This window comes from Scardinius erythrophthalmus (assembly GCF_964197995.2).
Source record: "Scardinius erythrophthalmus genome assembly, chromosome: 23".
Taxonomy (NCBI): domain Eukaryota; kingdom Metazoa; phylum Chordata; class Actinopteri; order Cypriniformes; family Leuciscidae; genus Scardinius; species Scardinius erythrophthalmus.
The window spans coordinates 10,860,126-10,883,142 of NC_138243.1; the positions used below are offsets into that span (position 1 = coordinate 10,860,126).

The following is a 23,017-nucleotide window of genomic DNA, read 5'->3' on the forward strand; positions in this document are numbered from 1 at the left end:
AAAAAGGCAGCTACCTCAACTACCCTCTCAGAATCAAGCTGAACTGCAAAACCAAAAGCCCTCTAATCAACAAGGTTTCTTATCCGGAATATTCAGCAGGATTACAACAGACGTTTCCCCTGCCAAAATGGAGGACGTGGTTGTTGAAAGATCACATTCTATAGGACTTCTGAGACACAATGTATCTGACATAAATAATGTGCCTAGGATCTGTGACACAGAGAGCCTTGATTTGAGGACACCAGCAAGTTATGCAAGGTCACAACAAAATCGTTCTGCATACACATCAAATAGCACTGGTAATTTACCCCTCTTATATAGCTCACAAAATTTTTTGCTCTCAAGTCAAGTAAGAGACACTTCATATACCACTGACAATCTTCGTAGCCCCCCTCTTGGTTACCCGTCTCGAGCTGTAATATCACAGGAATATTTAAGGCAGAGTTATCCATCCTTACATAGTATATCTGAACAATATGGTTACCAACAAGGCTCTTCTTCGTATGCATTGGGACTTAGTCCCAATGATGAACACTCATGGATCCAAGAATCAATTTTGTGGCAACAGCTGAATGATCAGTCATTAGGCTATTATCCTGACGGACATGGAGGAACACTTAGCGATGAAGTCCACAAATCTTCTCAGTGTCTGAACAATATAAATATGGATGTAAATCAACAATATTGTCCTACTCGGGAATGGATGAGATACCAGGGAGAGAACAATAATCAACCGGAGTATTTCAGAGATATTCCCAATAGTTCAATGAGACTGAGAGCGTGGAATAGCCATAACAGTTTGGATGTGATTAGTAGCCAAGAGTTTGGTGTATTGAATTTGAGCATGAAAAATAATGCTAAATTAGGCAAGTGGCACTCGTTTAGTGCAGAAAGTTGTTACAGTCTAAACAGTGTTTCATATCATGAGGGATATTATGAGGAAACCCCTCCACATCTTTCTTACTCCGCTAATGGACAGTATATCTATCAAGGCACATCAGACATTTTCAGTCAACCTGGGAATAATGGAAGCTATGTTAATGAAGCTACAACACCAAACCATTGGAACTACTCTTCAACAAGCAACATTGATGTGGAGGAACATGTTTATCTTGAGGAGTCAGAGTGGTATCAGCAATGGCTTTCACTTTTGGACCAAGGGATGTGGTGGCCTGCAGATGATGGAGATTGTGGATATTTTGTCTACACTGATTATGAGTATATTTACGCCCTACTGACAGACGAGTCTGGGCAATATGTCTATGCATGTGCCCCAGAACAAGAGTGGGGAAATAAAGGGGACTTCTATCCTAGCGCCTGGTTGTATAATGAGATGGTTAAAGTTTGTGGTTTTAAGATTCCTCTCTACAATGAAGATGAGCTCCTCTGGATTCCAGGGCAAGACCAAAATGAAGCTGAACTTCTTACTGCACCTCTTGACTTGTCAGCAGCCTATAGAAAAGGTAACCAAATCATGAATCTGAATCTAGAGTGTTTCTCTCAGATGTTTGAGGATTCCATTCTTCGTCAAAGACAGCAAGCTCTGGATTTTTCCAATTATCAATTCAACAAGGTTAAAATAGATACAAAACAACCGCTCCAGAACAATTATTGTTACTGGGATCCTTCTCAGGAAGCTGTTGACCTCTCATTTTATGGTGCCAACCACAATAGTACAAATCTCAACAGCAGAGGAATGAAAGAACTGCTATCCCAGAAGGTTTCTATTTCATTTGGTGCTACCCCAACTACAAATTCATCTACCACAGGTGTCTATAGCTGCTACCAGCCTCAACAGAGACGCCGTTCATCCACTGGAGTACAAGTAAAGCATGTAGATGATGTTTCAGAAGAAGAGTGGAGAAAGAGAGTACAGCCTGGAGAGCAGCAGCCAGATCGATCCATTAAGAAAATATCGTCATTTCTATCCTCAATTGTTGGCAAAAGCTCAGATTCAGAATCAACCAAAAACACAACTGCCTCAAGATCGCCTCCTGCCAAAGATGCTCCATACCCAGGACAAAATCAAAGCGAATTTATTAAAGCCCCTGAAACTCGACTTATTGATCAGCAAGCCAAAAACATTATCTCAACAGGTTTTCAGAGTCTTAAATCAAAGATCATAAAGGATGACTCCTCTTGTGTAACAACTCAGTCAGAGAGTACGAATCAGTTGGCATCCAAACCAATTTCAACAACATCTGGAGTTTCACTAACATCTCCAACACAGTCACCAGCTTCCACAACTCCTCAAGGTGTATCCACTTTAAGCTCATCTCAGAAACCCAAACTGGCTAGACAAGCCACGATGTCACAACAGTCCTCTGTTCCTTTAACATCCATTGGTTCTACTACTACAACTTCAAGAGACTGCTCAAATGTAACCTGCAAATCTGCCTCTCCAGATGTTTCTCAGCCAGGAGATACACATGGTGGGAAGCCATCTGAGCAGTTGGGTGGGTTTTTAAACTTTTTCAAGACAACAGTGGGAATGGAGGAAGTAAAGTCAGAGCCCTCTAAATCTACTCAGCCAGTATCTAGACAACCAGAGAAAGATGGATCTGTTTCTGCTGGCATAAAAGATTCAACTGCAAACCAAGACAAAACTGGAATGTCTAGCCTGTTTGGGTCAATAGGTGATTTTTTCAACATAGAAAGTCCCTCTCCCACACTATCAAAGACAAATCTCCAACATTCTCCCTCACAACTGCAACCAACTTCTATGATAAACGATGTAAACAAAGACCTCCGCCAAACAACAACAACAGTGCCTAAAGGAATTCAGAAACAACAAACAGTAAGTACCTGTGGACAAGATCGTCAGTCAGAATTGCCTAGTGTATCACAGTCATTTCAAAAAAGGAGTGTCTCCGGATCTCAGATATTTTCTGCCAATGCTAACAAGGTACCAACACCAGGGAGATCTCAAACTATGCCACCAACTGGGGAGACAAAACCAGATGCCCCCTCCAAGCAGTCTGGTGGGTTATTTGGTTTCTCTGTTGGGGATATGTTCTCGGGGACCACAGCCTCTAAAGAGGAAGGCAAAGGGCTGCTGTCCATATTTGGTGGTTCCAGTCAGCAACAAACTCCATTTCAAACTGGATCTGCCTCTTCTCAAGAATCAATGGATGGTGCATCTGCAAAAGAGCCACCAGGCAAAAACATCCTGACTTTATTTGGAGGTTCCAGCATTCAACAGACTTCACCACAATCTGGATCCACGAGTCAAACTCACACACCAGGATCTGCTCCTCCGAAAGAGACTCAGGGTCTGAATTTATTTTCTGTGTTTAGTGGCACTAGTACACAACAGTCTTCAACACAACTGGGTTCTTCTAATCAAAAACAAACACCAGTAACTGTCCCTCCAAAGGAAACATCAGCCATGGGATTACTCTCTATGATTAGTGGTTCTAGCACTCAGCAGACTTCACCTGTATCTGGAGCTGACCCACCAAAAGATACACCAGTAACAGGACTGCTATCTATGTTCAGTGGCCCTAATCTCCACTCTACCACTCAGCCTGCACCCCAAGGGAATGGACAATCAAAAGAGCCCCTGGGTAAAAGTATATTTTCTATGTTTGGTGGTTCAGGGCAACAACCTTCACAGCAGTCAGGATCAATTTTGGGTGGTATATTAGGAGGATCATCAAGCTCTAATGAGAGTCCAGCAAAAGGCCTATTCTCTATGTTTGGAGCACAACCACCACCCACCAGAGTTCCAGTCCCTACGAATGAGCAGAAAGTTAAACATACTACTTTGCTGGATGGGTCTAACTCTCAAAAAACTCCACCACAATCTGTCTCTTCTACTGCAACAGGGGCATCTCTTACGAAGGAACCACCTAATGACAGTCCAGCAAAGGGTTTACTTGCAAGTTCTGGAACAATCAGCCACCCAACAGCTGTACAGGGATTGACTCCTGAGTCTGTTGTCCCACCTAATAGGCCATGTAAAGAGCAATCAGTAAATGAAATGCCCACCTTGTCTAGTGGACCTAGCCCTCAGGAACCAAATTCCGTGTCAATTTCAATTTCTCTTGATAGTAAAGAGTCAAAGGAACCACAAGGTAAAGACTTCCCTACTATTATCACTGGACAAAATACATTGCCAGGCTCTTCTCATCCTTCCTCACTTCTAAGTGGGCTACTCTCAAATGAATCCCCTGGTAAAGGTCTTTTGTCAAAGTTCAGTGGGGCTACACTTCAGCCAAGTGAGACACTAAGCTGTGATTCAACTGTATCAGCACCTAAAGCCCCACAAGAGGTTTTGCCAGCTATTGATGGTAGTTTGGCATCTTCTGAATCAAACAAGTCACCAGCACACCAGGAGGATTCTTCTGCTCAGGGTGTAGTACCACCAAAAGATGGAGCAACCTCAGGCTTGTTGTCAATGTTTTCTGGGTCAGGTTCTCAAAATGCTCCTTCTCAGACCGGATCTATACTTGGTGGGATTTTCCCTGGTGCCTCAGGATCAATGGAAATTCCTGGCAAGAATCTATTTTCTATGTTTTCTGGACCAATTTCACAGCCCAGTACAGTCAATGCAGGGCATAAAGTTGAGAGTAATAGTCCAGGTGCTTCTGCCTTTAATGAGTTGCCAGGAAAAGGTTTATTTTCTGTGTTTGGTGGATCAAGTCCACAACAGGCCACTCCTCAGTCTTCTTCACTATTTGGAGGTATTCTATCTGGAGTTGCTTCTAAGGATGCTCCTGGAAAAGGTCTTCTTTCCATGTTCAGTGGTCCTAGTTCAACACCTTCACCTAGTCAAACTGGACCAACATCAAAACCATCTGAGACTGAGGGGCTGTTGAAAGCTGCATCATTATTCTCTCATGGCGGTGCCACTGAGGATAATAAATCAAAGACTGTGGGCTTTGGCCTGTCAAATTTGAGCTCCATGGAGGAAAAGAAATCAGGACCCCAGGATGATGATTCCAAGCACTCTATACCCTTGGCCGGTGAAGAAAAGGCAGCCTCAATGGCATCAGTCTCTGCTGATGTCACTGAAAAAAGCTCAGATCCCATTGTTGAGACAATAGTTGTTGAAGGGAGTAATCTAGATGTTGCCCTAAAAAAGTCTAGTGTGCCTGGAGATGCTTTATCAAAGGATATTGATTCAAACTCAGAGCAGAGTACAAAAACAGAAATTCAGACTACAGATGGTCAAACTCCGCATGTAAAACAGGGTGATTCAACCGAGCCCAGTGGCTCTGAGGGACTTCCTAAACATCCTGAGCCACAGAAATCTGTCATAGACTCATCAGCTGAAGCTGTTAGTGGCTTTATGTCTAAACTGTTCACTGGTGCCAGTTCAGCAACAAATTCATCAGGTGGTCTCTTCTCACAACCACACCCAAACACTACCACACAAAGAACCTCATTCTTTGGCCTTCCAAGTAGCTTACCCACTGAGTCCATAAAAACTGACCTTTTCAGTATGTTTAAATCACCAGAAGCACCCAAAGCAGCTGACACAACACAATTTGTTACCTCTACTCAGTCGCTTCAGTTAGTCCAAGATCAGAGTGCACATAATGATTCACCATCATCTCCTGGGGATGTTACATTGTCTGGAGACAAAGATAAAGTAGAAATAATTTTACCTGTGAAAGAAATGCCTGCTGATGATACTTTCAGTAATTTAACAGTTGCAACTGTAGATCCCACATCAGCTTCCAGCTGTCATCCAGCTGAAACAGTTGTTAAGGAGCCTACTGAAGGTGAAGAAATACATGAGAAAAACATTGTCATTGTTTCTGAACCTGAAGCAAAGATTACAGATAAATCAGTACCCGCAGTAGACGGTAGCTCAAAAATAGCTCAACACCCTCCATCATCAGAACCTTCTCAGTCCATATTTGGCATGCCAGATTTAACACCACCTAAGTTCGGTTTCATGGCTGGAGCTGCAGATGCTGGAAAGTCTTTTGGATCTTTCTTTTCTTCACCACCCTCAATATCAAACACAGAAGGTGGCAAGTTTCTTTCTGGATTTAAGTCAATTTCAGCAGGGCTGTTTCAAGAGGAGAAGACTGTGATATCTAAAGAAGAAACGTCAACATCTTTATTTGGAACAAAATTTGGTTTTCCATGGCAGAAAGAAACTCCAGAACCTCCTAAGCTACAAACACCTCCAATTGTTACAACCCAGCCTAAAGCTCAGGAGAATAAACTACATATTGAAGATAGTACAACTGCTAAAATAGGGCATAACAATTTAATCTCAAAGGAAGAAAATGGTGAAATCAAACACCCTGTTGACATTAAACAAGAAATTGTTGCAAATTCTGAAGTCCAAAAGACAGAATTTGTTGTCCCAGAAAATGACACAGATAAACCCCAACTCAGTGCTTCCACACCCGATCCACCTCCACAAAAAGAATTAGAAATCCCTATCCAGACCCAACCTTCTACAGATGTCTCTTCAGGATTACAGCAGGAAAAGAAGGACCTTTTGATTCCAAAAAGGCTAGTAGCAGCATACTAAATGGTTTCCTAAACCATTTATGTTGCAATAAGTTTACATGCACAGTCATAATTCTTACAAGGCTAACATATATAAATATATAAATGTTTATTTCTTATGTAGTTTAGTGTTTTACTTTTACAATTTGAAATGCATTACACATGAAAAAATATGCTTTCTGAAAATATGCTTTTTTTTTTGGTTATTCTAAACAATAAAATATTCTAAGGGCTCATCATTATCAGAAAATGCAGACTAAGAATATTAATGTGCATGTAAACACACCCACTGACTTTAGTTTTAGCTTTAGTTTAGGAAGATGGTGTCTTTCCCTACATGTGATTGTTTCTTCTCAGTGCAATGTGACTTTTATAACTGTGCTTTGGTTCTTTGTAAATGTGTTTTTCCATTAGCTGTGTGTTGCTTTTATTGTGTTTCTTAACTGGAATTTTAGACCTACTTATGCAGTGAATGTAGTTCACAATCTCAGTGACTGTAACTCACTTGTTACTAATCTTTCTTTCTTTCTTTCTTTACAACTCTAGCCCTGTGGACTCTAGTCGTTTTGGATCTTCAGGCAATCTTAGTCAAGCTAGTTCTCAGCTTAGTGAGACTGGTCAGGAGAGTGCTGCATGTTCAGAGTTAGAGGAGTCCTACCATTCCTACCACAGCACCGGCTATCGGCCATCCAAAAATGGGCATCACCCTACCAATGCACATACTTCCTGGGGGGAAGATGAGGGATTGAAATCCTCCCAAGAAAATGGAAAGGGTATAAGCAGCACCATTAAAAATGAAGGGGTTTCTCAAGTGGACAAAATGCCTGAAAAGACTCTCAAAAGGTACAGATATTGTACTGGCTTACAGTGAGTGAGCTTACAGTACACATTTGTTATAATAAATGTTTTCAATAGCATGAATTCAATTTCATAAGATGTTTTATTTGTCTAGCTTCAGGGATGATGGATCACCTTTGCCGTTCTCTCAATCCAGAGTACGCTGGCTTAAGGCAATCAACAAAGTGAGAGTTCAGCTTAAGGAGGTATAGTAGGGAGCTCATACCCTCCATCTCCTTTGTCATTCCTCCTTCAGTTGATCCAGTTTCACACTTTAGATCAAACACTACCACATATCTTTTTTTCCTATAAACCTGCTCAAGTTACCAGCATCTTATCAATCGTTAACAAATTATCTCTTGAATTGAATCTACTTACCTTTATTCTTTTCTAGTAGGTAAGTATGAATTGCACAGCCCCTATCAGCTCATTCATGAACATCTGTTTTGGATTGGTTGAGTTTTACCATACAAGAATTAAACTTGAAAGATTTACATTTTTGAGACTTTTTAGAAATATTTATTTGCATTTCGTTGTTTGGTTGGTTGAAACTTGGGGCATAGTAAATTCATCATTGCAAAAGTGGTAGTCCACTATGGCACTGTATCAGCTAGGAAAGGCATGCTGGGTTCCTACTAGCCTAGACCTCACAGCATTAATCTGCAAGGGCCAAGGTCAGGCTCTGAAGAGTTGCTGTCTGATGCCTCTGATAAAGTCTCAGAGTAATTAAGCATAGAGAAGCAGGGAGCTAGAGATAGTGTGTATGTGTGTGTGTCTTGAAGGGTATTTAATGACTAGTTAAAATAAATTGGGGAATTGACTCTGGGAAGTCCACAAAGTGAAGTACAGGGCTATTGGTCATGTCTAATTATCAAAAGTGGTGGAATATAGTATGCTAAAGATGGAGTAAATGTATATGCAGTGGAGTTTATAGTGGCTGTGTGTGGGTGTGTATAAAAATAATAATTTAATAGCACATGCTTAAATGATCTTTGCTGTATTTAAAAATATTAATTGTAAATGTTCTATAATTTATTTGTAATAATGAATCATTTTATAATTATTTCTATGAATTATGTCCTTTTATTGTTATATTTCCTTTACATTAAAATAATTATTGGCTTTTTACTGGCAATTATATACTATATATTTTACAATCTATGTAACTATGTAGTGTATTTAAGATTACTTACATTTTAAAGCATTGTATTCCATCATTATATTTAGTTTTTTCCCTTTGTTCTGTTGTTTGTTCTTTAAAGATTTATAGCTAGATAGCTCTGTTTGCCCCATTTCTTTCTCTCTCTGTCTCTCCCTTTCTTTTTCTTTCTCTTTCTCTTTCTCTTTCTCTCTCATCTTGACAGTCAGTAATTATTAGCTATGCTGTTGTCCCCCTTCGTTTCTTTCATTTGACCGCACACAAAATTGAGTGTGTGAACCACTAGAAATAAATTAAGATCGCAAGGCGCTTTTGTGGCTTGATCACCTCAAGTCAGAATTAATAGTGTCACATCAGATTAATTCTTAATACTTTGGATGAAAAGTGCCTGCTTTTGATTTTATGTGACAGAATATGTCTTTTTTTATGTATAATGTCTATAGGACCATGAATTTGTAAAGGTGTAGTAATTTATTCCGATAATGCGCCGCTCATGTTAATTAAGTGGTTTCACATACGGCACTCTTGATTGAGACTCCATTATAGTGATTGCTGCTTGCGACTTATTGTGAATGCTTATGTAAAAGCTGCTAATTTAATACAGTGGAGACAATGGGTGTGGTTTAGCACATAGTCACATAAATTATTTTTGCTGTGAAGGACATAGAGAATTATTCGAGATAAGCTTATTCTTATAAACATCTGCATTAAAGGAGATTTAGCTGTAAAACAGCCTCTTATATGCCTCCTTACAGCCATAAATCAAACACCGATAAGACTGTTAATACTGGATTTACACACCTCTCTGCTTTAACAGTGTAATACGATTTGGCTAATCCCCTGATTGGTCTTTAGCGTTTTACCGAATTGTTGTTTATTGTCATTGGTTTTAGTTTTTTAATTAACATTATGTTGTACCACATCATGCCATATTTATGAAGGATTTTTGAGCAGTAATATAACATTTCTGTTGTTGAATTAATTGTCTGTACAATATTCCTAAAAAAACAAAGTGCACTGTAACGTTCAAATGTTTAATAGGAGGCAATGGCGACAAAAGAGGAGAGATGGAATGCTGGCATTTTGACAATTCCAGATTAGCTTTGTGTTGGAATACATCGCCAGAGGACACCGAGAAAGAGAGCGAGTGAGGGAGAGCGAGTGAGGAGGTTGTTTGAGGGAGAGATGCTCCACTGTGACTGTCACACTAGCCTAGACTGGAATCCGCTCAACTGTGCAGATGTCAGTTTGTGGAGAGGGTTGTGTCTGCTTTTTTGTTCAATATGTGTTGGATTGCCAGAGCAGCCGAATGGATAAATCCTTGAAGTGCAGGAGTGTTGATTAGGTCAACAATTTGAAATCTGGAGGCATTTTAATTTGCAGGTGGTTTGGGTGTTCTGGAATACTCAGTGAAACTTGATTTTTGTCTTTTTTCTCCTGTGAGGTAAGTTTTGTACTTTTTTCTGTGTAGTTTTTTGGGTCTTGTGCTGATGAAGATTAGTAAGGGTGAATTTTATGAAAATTGTCAAGAAGTGCTGGGGTTATATTTTACCCGAAATACTATTTTTAGAACCTTTTTTTTTCATCTTGGGGTGAAATAAGTCCTGATCACTTGTTCATGAGGTTCACCTGAATATGTTGAATGTATTAAGGTTGAATGTTTATTATAATAGTAATTGAATGCTTTATTGTTAACTGTGTAGTTTGGTCTGATACGTTCTCAGCTTGTTTATGCCCTTCAAAAAAATTGATCGCAGACACCAAACACCAGGAGTAATAAAAAGTATTAGAAGTACTATTACTTATAACACCTAATTAAAAATATATAAAAAATGAATGCACTCTAAAAATTAAAGCACTTAAAGTCAATCTGAAAAGCCCTCAACAACCCATGTTCCTTCTTTAATGTGACTTATTTCACTTGGAAAATAAGTCAGATTACAGAGGTGTAAGGCAGTGATTTATTTATGTATATATTGGTAATTTTTTGTATAGTGAATGACATTACACAATTTTAAAATAACTGTTTTGTAATTTTAATATATGCTTAAATGGAATTTACTCCTGTGATGCCAAGCTGAATTTCATCAGCCACAATCAGCCAATCTACTCCAGTAGAATCCACACGATTCTTCAAAAGTCGTTCTAATATGCTGGTTTTATTATCAAATATTATCAGTTATTATGAATTATTATTGGTGCTTAATTATTGATAATGTTTCTTATTATCAATTGTGAAAATTTTTGCTGCTTAATATTTTGGTGGCCATTTTCAGCATTCTTCGATAAATAGAAAGTTCAAAACAGTATTTATTTGAAATATAATTTTTTTTTGTAACGTAAAGACATAATAAATGTCTTTACAGTCACTTTTGACCAATTAAATACTTTGCTGAATAAAAGTATGAATTTCACATTTTTACTTGCCCTGCCAAAATTTTCACTGGACCTACTTCAAAAAAGAAATAAAAAAAATATATATATAAAAATAGCCCTATTTACTGTATTGTTTGCATTTTTTTCTGGCCCATGTAACCTTAATAAATAATGTTATGACACCAAAAACTACTAGACAACTCATATAAATTTCAAATATTGTTAAAGACAAGGAGTCTTGAGTGCGCTCAGGAGTAGTGCTGACAAATTCTTTCTACGCAACCTGCAACGGTCAAAATATGACGTAACACTGCACGTATGTTTCTTAAAACATAAATAATACGTTTCTAATAGCCCACTTAAAGTGTTTATTACAAATAAATTACTAAATGCTAAAAATAGAAATGAACAAAAGTTTGCATTGCAATTACAATCCTGTGCAGCACCCCTACTTTCCACGCCCCTGAATAGAACAAATATACAGGTAAAAATAAACTGTTTTTCAGGTTGCTCTAACAGTAGTTTTCAGATACAGAAATTAAGTAAAGTAATCACATGTGAAATAATACCATAGTCTTCACTGTATAAATTAAATGGAGATTAATCCATTACAGAAGTTAGTCAGTCAATAAATTTGTTTGATTTAAAATTGCTTGATTAACATTAAAAACATACAGCAGTAGGTATATTATTCTGGTGTCAGTTTAAGACATAAAGCATGGATCCAATATACTGTTACATATGTGTTTTATTTCTCAACTGTTAAGTTCACTTAAGACATAACTGACTATGTTCACGAGGATATTCGCCAATATGGGCATTTTGACATAATTTCTTGTAAATTTGTCTGTTCAGTGGCAAGATGATGTTAAAGAGAACACAATTCAGTATTTGCGCGCTGTCTTTCTGGACTCATGCTTTGCATATGTGCTCACGCAAAACTTCTCAAACCACGCGGGCGTAACGAATTGAGTTCTCTTTCGCATCATCTTAAACCTTGAATTTTTTTATTAAATGGCAAGGCTTAAAAAAGTGCAAATGATAAACTTTGTGGCGATGCCGTACTGGCCTTATGACCAAACCTGTAAATAGTAGTGTAGCACAGTTTCCACAAAAATATTAAGCAGCACAACTTTTTTCAACATTGATGTTCCTTTTATATTTAAATGTTGTCATTAAATGCTAATGTTTCTTGAGCACCAAATCAGCATATTATAATGATTTCTGAATATTTTAAATTGTAATATTTCACAGTATTACTGTTTTTACTGTATTTTTGATCAAATAAATGCAGCCTTAGTGAGCAGAAGAGACTTGTTTAATAATTTTTTTTTTAACATAATTTTTTTATTATTCCAAACTTTTGACTGGTATATATTCTTTCAGTTTTGACACATTCTAATCTATGTCAGTCAGCTAAATTATTTAAATTACCAGATGTCAGCAGAATTTGCTCAATATTTCACTCTGGCCTGGTGCATTGAGTCATTCTTATTGTTGAGTCCTGAATTATTATATTGTCTTAACTTAGCCTATAGGTAAGTCAGGGACAGCACTAGTAATGAGAGCTACTTACTCTGCAACTATCTCTGCACTGCACTGTTTAGAGTTTCTTATTAGAAATTCTGCGGCATATACGATATCTTATCTCTTGGTTGGAATAGCAAATTAGGCAGGAATATGAAATATTTTGATACCTGAGCTATCTGCGGAATGAATGTCACATAAATTAGTTCACATTAGTTGGGTGATATTGGGCAGAGGTTAAACTTATAATAGTAATATTTAAATGTAATTTATAAAATTAAGAGTATTCTTCTGGCATGAAAGTTAAAGGCAAAACTAGGGCACATAGATTGTGTAAAATTTTTTAACTTGAGCACTTTAAGTAATATTTTAATTAGTATAGTTAAAACGGCTTAATTCGAAAGTATGTCATTTCCTGTAACTGTATTCAATGTAAAGTTAAAAATCCATCATAAAACATACTGTCCCTGACATTAATTTTAGCCTATTGCAGACACATGGCAAGCAGCCAAAATGTGCCCTTGAAAGCTGCCAACCTAAACGCTCATTGTTGGAGTCACAGTAAAGATCATGTTGGCCATTAAATGCTTTTGGAGAATAACACAGAGGACAGTCTCTGAATTTCAATGACTGCCTTGTATGATCCCCCCCCCCCCATTAAATATGGTAAAAGAGTGTGTCTAAATAAATAAAAAAGCGAAAGCTGAATAGCCTAGTGTATACGAGACTAGCTAACATTTTGTCCTGACAGGCAGGAAATGGGATGAAGCTGCTATTAGACCCAGCAGGTTCTGCTTAACAATCATGATGCCCAGTGAATACAGCTGGGCTGTCACCCTCCCTGTGCTGTAACAGTTACTGTTAGAAGAGCTGACAGGCAAGAAGATAATATGTTGTGTTCTGTGTGGAATATGCCCCACCAGTTTGGCAATGTCTGGACTTCTACAACAGAATGCTTAAACAAAAAATATAATTAGAATTTGCATACGATCACATTATCTGATTAAACACTTAAAACTTTGTACCTTCTATGGTTTATTGAGTTGTTTTCTGGAGACCAAGACCATTGCAGTGCTTTCTTTCAATTGAATACATTTTAACGATATTAAAGTCATACTGTAGTATGATATGACTGGGTTTATAAGCAAGCTAAGGCCAGTGTTACAGTATCAGCTGAGTTGCTATGTGCCATGTACATCCTGCTTGAACAGTGTAGATGGATTTATCTCCGTTATAAAATCTGTTTTGCCCATTGTGGTGGTACTTTACTACATGGCAGAGATTTAGATATACTTACTCTTACCCTTCATCTGTAGTGTGACTTTTTTTTCTTGGGTGAGTGTGAGAGTTGGTGGATGTGGATGAACCTTGCCTGTAGCATTACTTCAAAGATCAAAGTCTCCATTAGTATAAATTATGAAACTACATTCAGCACCTCACCTGTTTACTTACTGTACAGTACATAATGAAATATGGAGTCATAAGCTCTTTTCCATGAGCAACCAACTGATTTGGAATGGCCTACATGGGCAGCAGTTCAACTGTGCTACACAAATAACACTCCTAATGCCTTAGAATTTGACTAAAATAAACAATGTTCGAATGCTGCACAATTAAGATGCATACATTTTGGGAGTACAAAAGATGTACATTGGGAGTACATCTGATGACAATTATGGTTTTAGAACAGAGCAATAGTGTCTTTGCAGAAGTGCAAAAAATTGAATGGCCATGAACAAAATGGTAAATGTTGATTCTTTTACATGCATGCTAATATTTAACTGATGAATTTCATTACACTCTCAATAACATTGCAAAATATGTCTGTTAAATTGTATTAATCTATTCATGTCATTGTACTCAAATGTCAGGTGTGCCTGAAGCTCATTTATGATCTTGACTGAAAAGCACATCCTCATGCACTGTTGGTGAAATGCAACAACTCTGTAATCACATGCACCAGAGTTTCAAGGTTCTGGTCCGCACCTGAGGTACAGTTGATTCAAAGGGATGTTATCACGGAGTCATTCCAATGAGCAAGATGAAACAAATGGGTCGAGCGAACTACAGCAAAGAATGTCTAAGAAAAGAGACCTTGGGAAGAAGCGGACCCAGAGTCCTAAGGTCAATCGGAGCATACGCAAGAAGATTCAGAAATTCCTCCAGGGCTCAGGGGAAAACACTGCCTATGACTCCCAGCACTCTCCTGTAGAGATAGAGGATGACATGTTCATCTGTGGCATAAAGAGAGACCCTTGTACTCATGAGTGTATTCTCTCGACTCAGCGTAGTTTTGAAAGTCATACTAACACCTCCAAGAGTAAATTTATTGGGCAGGGGAGGCGTAACAGTGATGGCAATATTACAATCCCATGCATCATGGAAATGAATGTTCCTACATTGGAGCCCACAGACCAAGCAGAAGACAGTGGCTGTGTAGATGGAAGAGGTGCCATGGATAAAAAACCAAGCCGAATTAAGGACGGAGACAAGACAAGAGGCGGCGGCTCAAGCACCATAGTGGATCACATTTTGAAGGAACTGCAGGGGATAAATAAAATCCAAGAGGAAATATCAGATTTGAGACAATACCTGACATCTGTAAGTGGCTCCGTGGATGAGGTGTCTTGTTGTGTAGATGCTGTGCTGCTGGAAATTGAGGAGCTGTACTCCGTTGGTGCTGTAGGGCATCCATCACCTCGAAGAGTTGTGGCTCATCATAGGAGTCCAGATGGGCAGAATGCCGCTGCAGTCCCACAAAGTAGAAATAATAGCCCAGTAGTAAAGCATAGAAAATTGGAGAAGAATGAAGTTAGATCACAAGCAGCCAGACCTAACATGTCAGGATGGGATATGGAAACTGATTATCGAGATATGCCTAGAAGAGCCAAGTTAAACAATCCTAAGATTTCTGACAACTTTAATGCCCCCTCTTCCAGATTTAAGAAGACCAGCTATTGTCCGGTTTATGGGCAAGAGTTTACAAGCACTAGTTCCTTATCCTCAGGTCTCAGTTCTAACAGTCATGATCAAGATGGAAGTTATCATTCTAGGGAGGTTGACCAGCATAACAGTGGTTGGAGACGTTCGGAAATGCAGTTGAGCGTGAGTGGAGAAGGATGGAGTGGAGACACTGGATGGAGTGAGGAGGATTATTGCTCCTGCCAGAACAGTGCAGACGAATTGGAAACTGTTGGACACCCAGATACATGGCACAGGTACAATGGTGGCGAGACCAGCAGCACACCGTGTCATTCGTCACGAAGCAGCTCTGAACACCTATCCCTACTGTTTGGAAACCATAATGACTCTCCATCCAGTTCATCCAGTGTTGTAGATTGGAGGCATCCTAGGAATCAGACTGTCGGTGACATTAGTTGTGACTGCACATCAAATTGCCTGTACTCCCGAAGTTCTGGATACCACACCATGGATGCATATGCTGATGAATCATGTAGTGGGCCATCCCGAAGCCTTAGTTGTTCAACTGTTGGAATGACAGACTATGATGACGGTTGCCAAAATCTACACTCCTCTTGCGAGCATTGCCTCTGTGATATGGATTCGGAGAAAGAGTGGCCAGGTGCGGTTTGCCCAAGTGTGTCTGAGGATCAGTATGACCCAGATTACTCTGAAAATACAGACACTGAAGAGTCACAGCCACCTACTCTAGGATATGATGTTGTAAAGATAAATAAAGCCATAATAACCTTCCACTCCACTCTAAAGGGAGCCTTGACAAAGCTTGACATGCATGAACCCCAGTGTCTAGATGAAGACACCAAGTCTGTAGTCTCAAGTCCCTGCAAATCCAATGACCCTGAGGAGGAGAGTGCTGGTGAGTCAAATGTAGACACTGTTGTACACTCTGATGGTGCAACTTTAGATCTCAGTGCATCTCCTCATAGGAGCATCGAAGCCTCTTTCCATGGGAAGGACTTTCTGGAATTACTAAACCGACGGCATAATTCTCAAGTCTATGATCCTCTAGTATCTACTCCTAGCACGATTTCCCCTTCACATACTCCAACTGAATACTATGCAGTAGACCACTCAGATACTGTAGAGGACATTTTAACAGATCAAAAACTTTCCAATCTGCAGTGTATTCCAGAGCTTAGCCCAAAACATGTGGGTCTGAGTTCAGGAACTGTTGAGTATTATGATCACCAAATGACATTTGGCACCGGTAATACCGAAATAAGTCCAGAGGGCACTAATTCAGGAACACTGGAGACAGATGTTAATGCAAAACAGGTGGAGCATAGTCTTGACAATGAACCTGCCCTTGAGGACCCTCACCACCAGAAGTGCCTTGCCAATATTGAACGTGTGCTCAAAGAGAAGAGACATCGGCATAGACTATCCAGGATTGCCAATGCCTCAAAGAACACTTTCTCTGAAGAGGAGTTTAAACAAGGTACTTTTTTGTGGTTCAGAACTCAAAAAGCTGTCTTTTATTTTTGGTTGGTTATAAATGTAATTAAGATCAATAAAATGTTCCTACTGTTTTTCTGTGAATCTTCCCTAATTTTAACACTGTTTATCAACTGTTCTTTTCTTTTTTCTTTATTATCCTGCTCTGTCTTACAGAGGGAAGCAGGGAAGATGATCAGGTCATAATTATGTTTTGGTCAATTCTTAGTCATTATTTCTTTTCTTTTTTCATTAACGCCGGTTTTCTTTGTTTTTCATCCAAAGTTTATTTGAATGCACATTCTTTATTGGAGTGTATGATAAATGTATGAGGCTTTCCTCTATTCGATTTTGCTGTATCTTCTGTCTGACTTTAACGCTCAATGTTTTGTGTCTTTTAATGGTTACATGTGGTGTTTTGCTTCTGTTTTGTTTTGCTTACTTTAATGTGATTTGCCATCTTTTTAAATTATTGATAATTTGAAATGGTGGTCTTGGTCTTGCTGCATTGTTGCTTTTAAAAGCAATTCCATACCACATGCCCTTGGGGGACTTCAGCTATCCAGCTGTACGTCTATTTATCTGAGGAAGAATGCTCATGCTATTACAAAAGTGGTTCACCTCAGATGGAAACAGGGACAGTTTGCTAAATGTGTGTCTGGATTTCACTAGGGTGTTTGTCCATCCTATAATTATGTTCTGCTAGCAATACGAGAGTGTGTGTGCTTTAAAATTTGATTTAATTTTTCGCTTTTCATTCATCTTTTTCTCTGATCTCATGAGTTGCATGTCAATCATTTGGATCTGATTTTTAAGGATTTCCATCAATGGAACTTAATGTCTTAAAGTCTTTTTTTCGTTGTCTTGTTTTGGTTTGCTTTCTCAGACCTTTTGGTTAAACTCAACCAATCCTGTGTCCTCTGCATTTATCTTAGGTTATGCTCAAGTTTTATTGTTTTTATTTTATTGACTGCCCCTGTACACATTGGTTATTCTAAACTGTATTTTTGATGCCATAGGGCAAAGAAAAGGGAGATACTTCCAGAAATGCTTGGGTTAAAGCTGGGTAAGTTTCTCTTTAGGTTTTATGGATACTATAACATATTGTACTTATTAAAATTTTTGTTATGGAATTATTTATGAGTATATAGAATTATTTATAAGAAGTTAAATAAGGCATTATATTAACATGTTCATTGTCTGTGTATTAATTATTAAGCGTGGAAAATACTCCTTCACAATGTGTTGATATCCACAGAAATGGGAGTGGAATATTTGGAATTGACAGTATGCCAGACCTGCGGAAGAAGAAAGCTATTCCTCTGGTTAGCGATGTGGTAAGCACTCTTTCCACCTTGCATTAAAATGAAGAAAAGTGTTTTACCTGTGTTTTTATAATTCTCAACATGGTGTTGTTCCCTAATAGAAACATCATCAATCCAAATCCAATTTTGCTAAAATATTACTTGTTCAGTCTTATAATTGTAAGTAAATTGACAATATTAAGTCACCAAATAAAACAATCTAGACAAAGCCGACTACGAGAAATTTCCAGTTTCATAAGCAATAATTGACGACCATTATAACTTTTAAGTTCTGACTCAGAAAAATATAAAGTGAAGTAAAATCAACTCTCTGATCTCTCTCCTCCCCATGAAAACATACATTTAAACCTCTACAACTCTTTTGAATGCATTCATTCTGCATGGTCAGGCTATGGTAAGTTTTCAGAATAACCCATACAGTATGATTGAACCTACTTTTTTGTGTATATCAAGATAATACTGCATCCACAGGATCAGTATTGCTCTAATAGTTTGCAAATACACAGCTAGAACATTTGACAGTGTAAAATTAATTTGATGAATAGTCAGCTTCAGGGAGTTACAATGTAACTGTAATTGTTAACACATGCAAAAACAAGATATTTTAAATGTCAGCTTCAACTTACCTGGTAATATCACAATACATGTATTATTATATATATTATGATATTATAATAAATCATTTATTTAATGAATGTGTTTGCAAACCATTACAACCTTACTTGATATACTGTACAAGCAAGCAAAAAAAAAAAAGAAAAAAACTTTCTACTGGTTTACTTTTATTAGTTTACCTACTTTCCCTCCGACATGCATTGGCATGTTTGGGCCATCACTTTCAAAGGGCTGTTTTATACCGGGTTGTTCTATTCCATTTTAAAGGGTGTTTTACTGTAGATGCCTCCTCATACCCAGGCTTACTAGTGATGGTTTCTTCATTAACCCCTCATTCCTTTACTGCACAGACATTGGTTTCCCTTTTTATTTCTGGGACTCCCCTAGTCTTCACCCTTAGTTTTGAAGTTCTGGGTTGTTGCTCTTAGGTTTAGATGCTATTTTTGACATCTAGATTCCACTTGGTTTCTGATATCTGTTTCACCTGGGGTGTTTTATGGGATTTTGTGTGGTTTTGCATTGTTCTAATATCTATTCTTTGTATGACAGTCTCTGGTCCAGGCCAGGAAGGCTGGCATTGCATCTGCGATGGCTTCACGCTCCTCCATAAAAGATGAAGAACTGGTTAGTTTGTTTTGCTCTCTCTCACCATATTACGCACAGACATCTTATTAGTTTTCTAAATGCATTTTTATCTACTTTTATTTCCGAACTTCTACAGAAGAACCATGTGTACAAGAAAACGCTACAAGCTTTAATCTATCCCATTTCCTGTACCACACCTCACAACTTTGAGGTGTGGACGGCCACTACGCCCACCTACTGTTACGAGTGTGAGGGGCTTCTTTGGGGCATCGCAAGGCAGGGTATGCGCTGCACTGAGTGCGGGGTCAAGTGTCACGAGAAGTGTCAGGAGCTACTGAACGCAGACTGCCTGCAGCGTAAGTATGAGCACCTGTACTATATCTGAAACAAAAGACCTGCTTTATAGCATCCTACCTTCATTTTGTGCCTGAGAATTTTACATTTGCAAGGTTTTGGACACAACCTTGGTTACTGGTGCTCCTTTGAGCTTCTGTCGTACTCTATTAACACCTGCCCTGTTGAACTCATTTACCCAAATGGACTTCCTTCAGTGACATGTTGACAGATCCATTAGCCAAAATTAAGAAAATGATTTAGAGGTGATTCTCACAGTAAAATAATCATCGTCACACATATATTTTACAAGACAGGGTGTTTATTGGATTTATGAGCTTGTCATATTCTACTGTTGTTGTTTATTGCGTATTAATACAGAAGACTTTTTGCAAATAGAACATGCAATAAAAAATGTTTTAAATGCTTTAATTATAGAATTCCATTATAAAATATGAAAACAATTAATTTATTTAATGAATTACATACACAATATATATATATTTTTTTATTATAATAATTTTAGAAATCACAATTCATTTTTTGAATTGCTTTATTAGATATTGATTCCCCCCCCCCCTTTTCTCTTTTATTTTTTTAGCAACTCATTCTTCAGATCTGTGCAAATAAAACATGTTGTCAACCATAATTTCTTCTTTCAATCAGGCGCGGCTGAAAAGAGCTCCAAACATGGTGCAGAGGACCGCACTCAGAACATCATCATGGCCATGAAGGATCGCATGAAGATCCGTGAGAGGAACAAGCCTGAGATCTTTGAGGTCATCCGAGACGTGTTTGTGGTCAGCAAGGCCATCCACGCTCAGCAGATGAAGACCATCAAGCAGAGCGTCCTGGATGGAACCTCTAAGTGGTCAGCCAAGATCACCATCACAGGTTCGAACATTGATCATTAACATTGTCACTGTCACAATTTCTCATCCCCTTTTAGCTATTTAAAATTCAGCAATCTGAGTTCAGTTCTGAATGGTGCACAACACAAATTCTCTACTATACCTCGATGACTTCCCATCTTCTACTCTGTCTCGGTTATAGTTGTCTGTGCTCAAGGGCTGCAGGCTAAAGATAAGACCGGCTCCAGTGACCCCTACGTGACTGTCCAGGTGGGTAAAACCAAAAAGAGGACCAAGACGATCTACGGCAACCTCAATCCTGTCTGGGAGGAGAAGTTTCATTTGTAAGTATAATTCGACCAATCAGAGACCAACTCTTTGATAGAAGTGTCTTAAGTGTCATTCTTTGTTTCTCGTGCCCCAGGCTCTCTCACTCAGAATGTGTGTCACCCAGTTTTCAGTCTCGTCTCTTTTCAGTAATGGGATAAACTTGTCTGAGTGAACAGGCTCTGGTTGAGCCACTGGTCTACTTTAAATGTTATTCAGGCCAGTTGTATCATAAGTTTGGAATACGACTTTTAATATCAGATTCTTTTGATTATTGTTAGATAGAAAACTTTCCGCAAGTTCCGAGAAACACTGCAGCACATTGTCCAGCCAAGCAACTACCTGACTGTCTTTACTATTAGTTACAGCATAAATTAAACATGAATGAACATCAGAAGGTATGTTAAAAGACAGTACAACAGTACAACTTACTGAAATGTCACATGAAATCGCTCAGTGTTTCAACAGTGGAAGGACAACAATTACATCGACTGGTAAACAAAATCACGTAACGCTACGTTTACCTCAGAAAAGCCATTCAGTGACCATAAACACAATATTTAGCCAGAAGAATGAACTATAGAGAGGAGCATTTAGCTAAATATATGCATTATATTTAATGCTGTCAAATCGCATCTAACATAAATGTTTTTGATTATATAATATATATGTGTGTGTGTGTGTGTGTGTGTGTGTGTGTGTGTGTGTATATAAATTATATTTATTACATATATATTATATTATATTATATCATATATCATATCACATCATCATATATTAATCAATCAATATAAAATATATTATATTATTTGGTGTGTTTGTTTGTGTGTGTGTGTGTGTGTGTGTGTGTGTGTGTGTGTGTGTGTGTGTGTGTGTGTGTGTGTGTGTGTGTGTGTGTGTGTGTGTATATGAAATGAAATGCTTATGAATATGAAAACTTTAATTTCTGTTTTGATAAAAAAAAAATCTTTTTGGTGCATCATTAGTCCCTGATCTTAAACACAGATGTATATGTGTTGTCTTCCAGTGAATGCCACAACTCCTCCGATCGCATCAAAGTTCGTGTTTGGGATGAAGATGACGACATAAAGTCGCGAGTGAAGCAGCGTCTGAAGAGGGAATCTGATGACTTCTTGGGCCAAAGCATCATTGAGGTGCGCACGCTGAGTGGAGAGATGGACGTCTGGTACAACCTGGGTAAGCTAGTGCTGTTTTGTGTTGTTGTCTGTGATTCCTTTTTTTTATGTTGAGCTTTAGCGCTCATTCAGGAAATGCTGGTTCAGATCCAGCCTGCATATTGTCCTGGGCCTGTATTCATAAAAAATCTTAATGCAAAGAGTAGCTCCTAGTGACAAAACTCAGAAAGCATCTTAACCCTTAAAAGAGGTCTTAAGGTCAAAATTGTTAGGAGTACGGACAAGGACTTTTAAGAGGCTTAAGAGTTTCTTTAGCAGAGTAGAAAATGGCAGAAACATGAAGAGGGAGAAGAAATGTGTTGCAGACAATGGATGCTATAGACGCTATAGATTAGATTGTGCAGGGATCATGTTTGTGACAGATTAGAGACACGCTAACATCTCAGACAATTAGATTTCAATTTCTATTTCTATTTCCAACAGAAATTAAAGTAATCACTACATTAAGATGTTTGGCAACTGGTAAAATGCAACAATGCAGCAGTGATGATTTGGGTCTGTCACAACCTTCTGTAAGCAGAGTGATCACACAAACAATTACAGCACTTTCAGAACCTCTTATTGTGTCGCAGTTCATTTCGTTTCCACTGGACATTTCTACCTTGCAGGCTCAAAAAACTGCATTTATGAATATAGCAGGCTTTCCTGGTGCACACAATGAGGGGGAATGAACCGCTAATAATTTGCGCTATAAGCTCCCGCGTCTGCTTCTTGCCCTGTGCTGTGACACCCGGCCCGAATTTTCCTTTTAGGATGGCCTTGTGTGTTGTGTTAATCCACTAATTGGGCTAACGGTAAACACTGTTCCTCTGTCCAGTCGGGCTTTCTCATCCTTCTTGTTTGTGATTCCATGTTTGCTACATTAAAACCAACATTCAAACCACCACTTAAATAGACAATCCTTGCAATCAGTGTAATTGGAAAGAGTGGAACGATTTTTATCATTCTAAGCCAATCAAATACCTTATAGGAAATTAACAGCATGGTAAATAAAAA

The 23,017-nt window shown here is 38.4% G+C and overlaps 1 protein-coding gene across 1 annotated transcript in view; it reads left to right on the plus strand.

Moving 5' to 3' along the window:
- Window positions 1-23,017, plus strand: part of unc13bb (unc-13 homolog Bb (C. elegans)) — a 93,908-nt gene that overhangs the window by 40,975 nt on the left and 29,916 nt on the right. Inside the window, exons 9-17 of the mRNA XM_081354875.1 lie at window positions 7,021-7,317; window positions 7,427-7,517; window positions 17,809-17,855; window positions 18,048-18,126; window positions 19,279-19,353; window positions 19,451-19,670; window positions 20,314-20,541; window positions 20,701-20,842; window positions 21,853-22,022. Of these exons, the coding sequence (XP_081211001.1) occupies window positions 7,021-7,317; window positions 7,427-7,517; window positions 17,809-17,855; window positions 18,048-18,126; window positions 19,279-19,353; window positions 19,451-19,670; window positions 20,314-20,541; window positions 20,701-20,842; window positions 21,853-22,022 (1,349 nt within the window). The remainder of the gene's footprint in view (window positions 1-7,020; window positions 7,318-7,426; window positions 7,518-17,808; window positions 17,856-18,047; window positions 18,127-19,278; window positions 19,354-19,450; window positions 19,671-20,313; window positions 20,542-20,700; window positions 20,843-21,852; window positions 22,023-23,017) is intronic.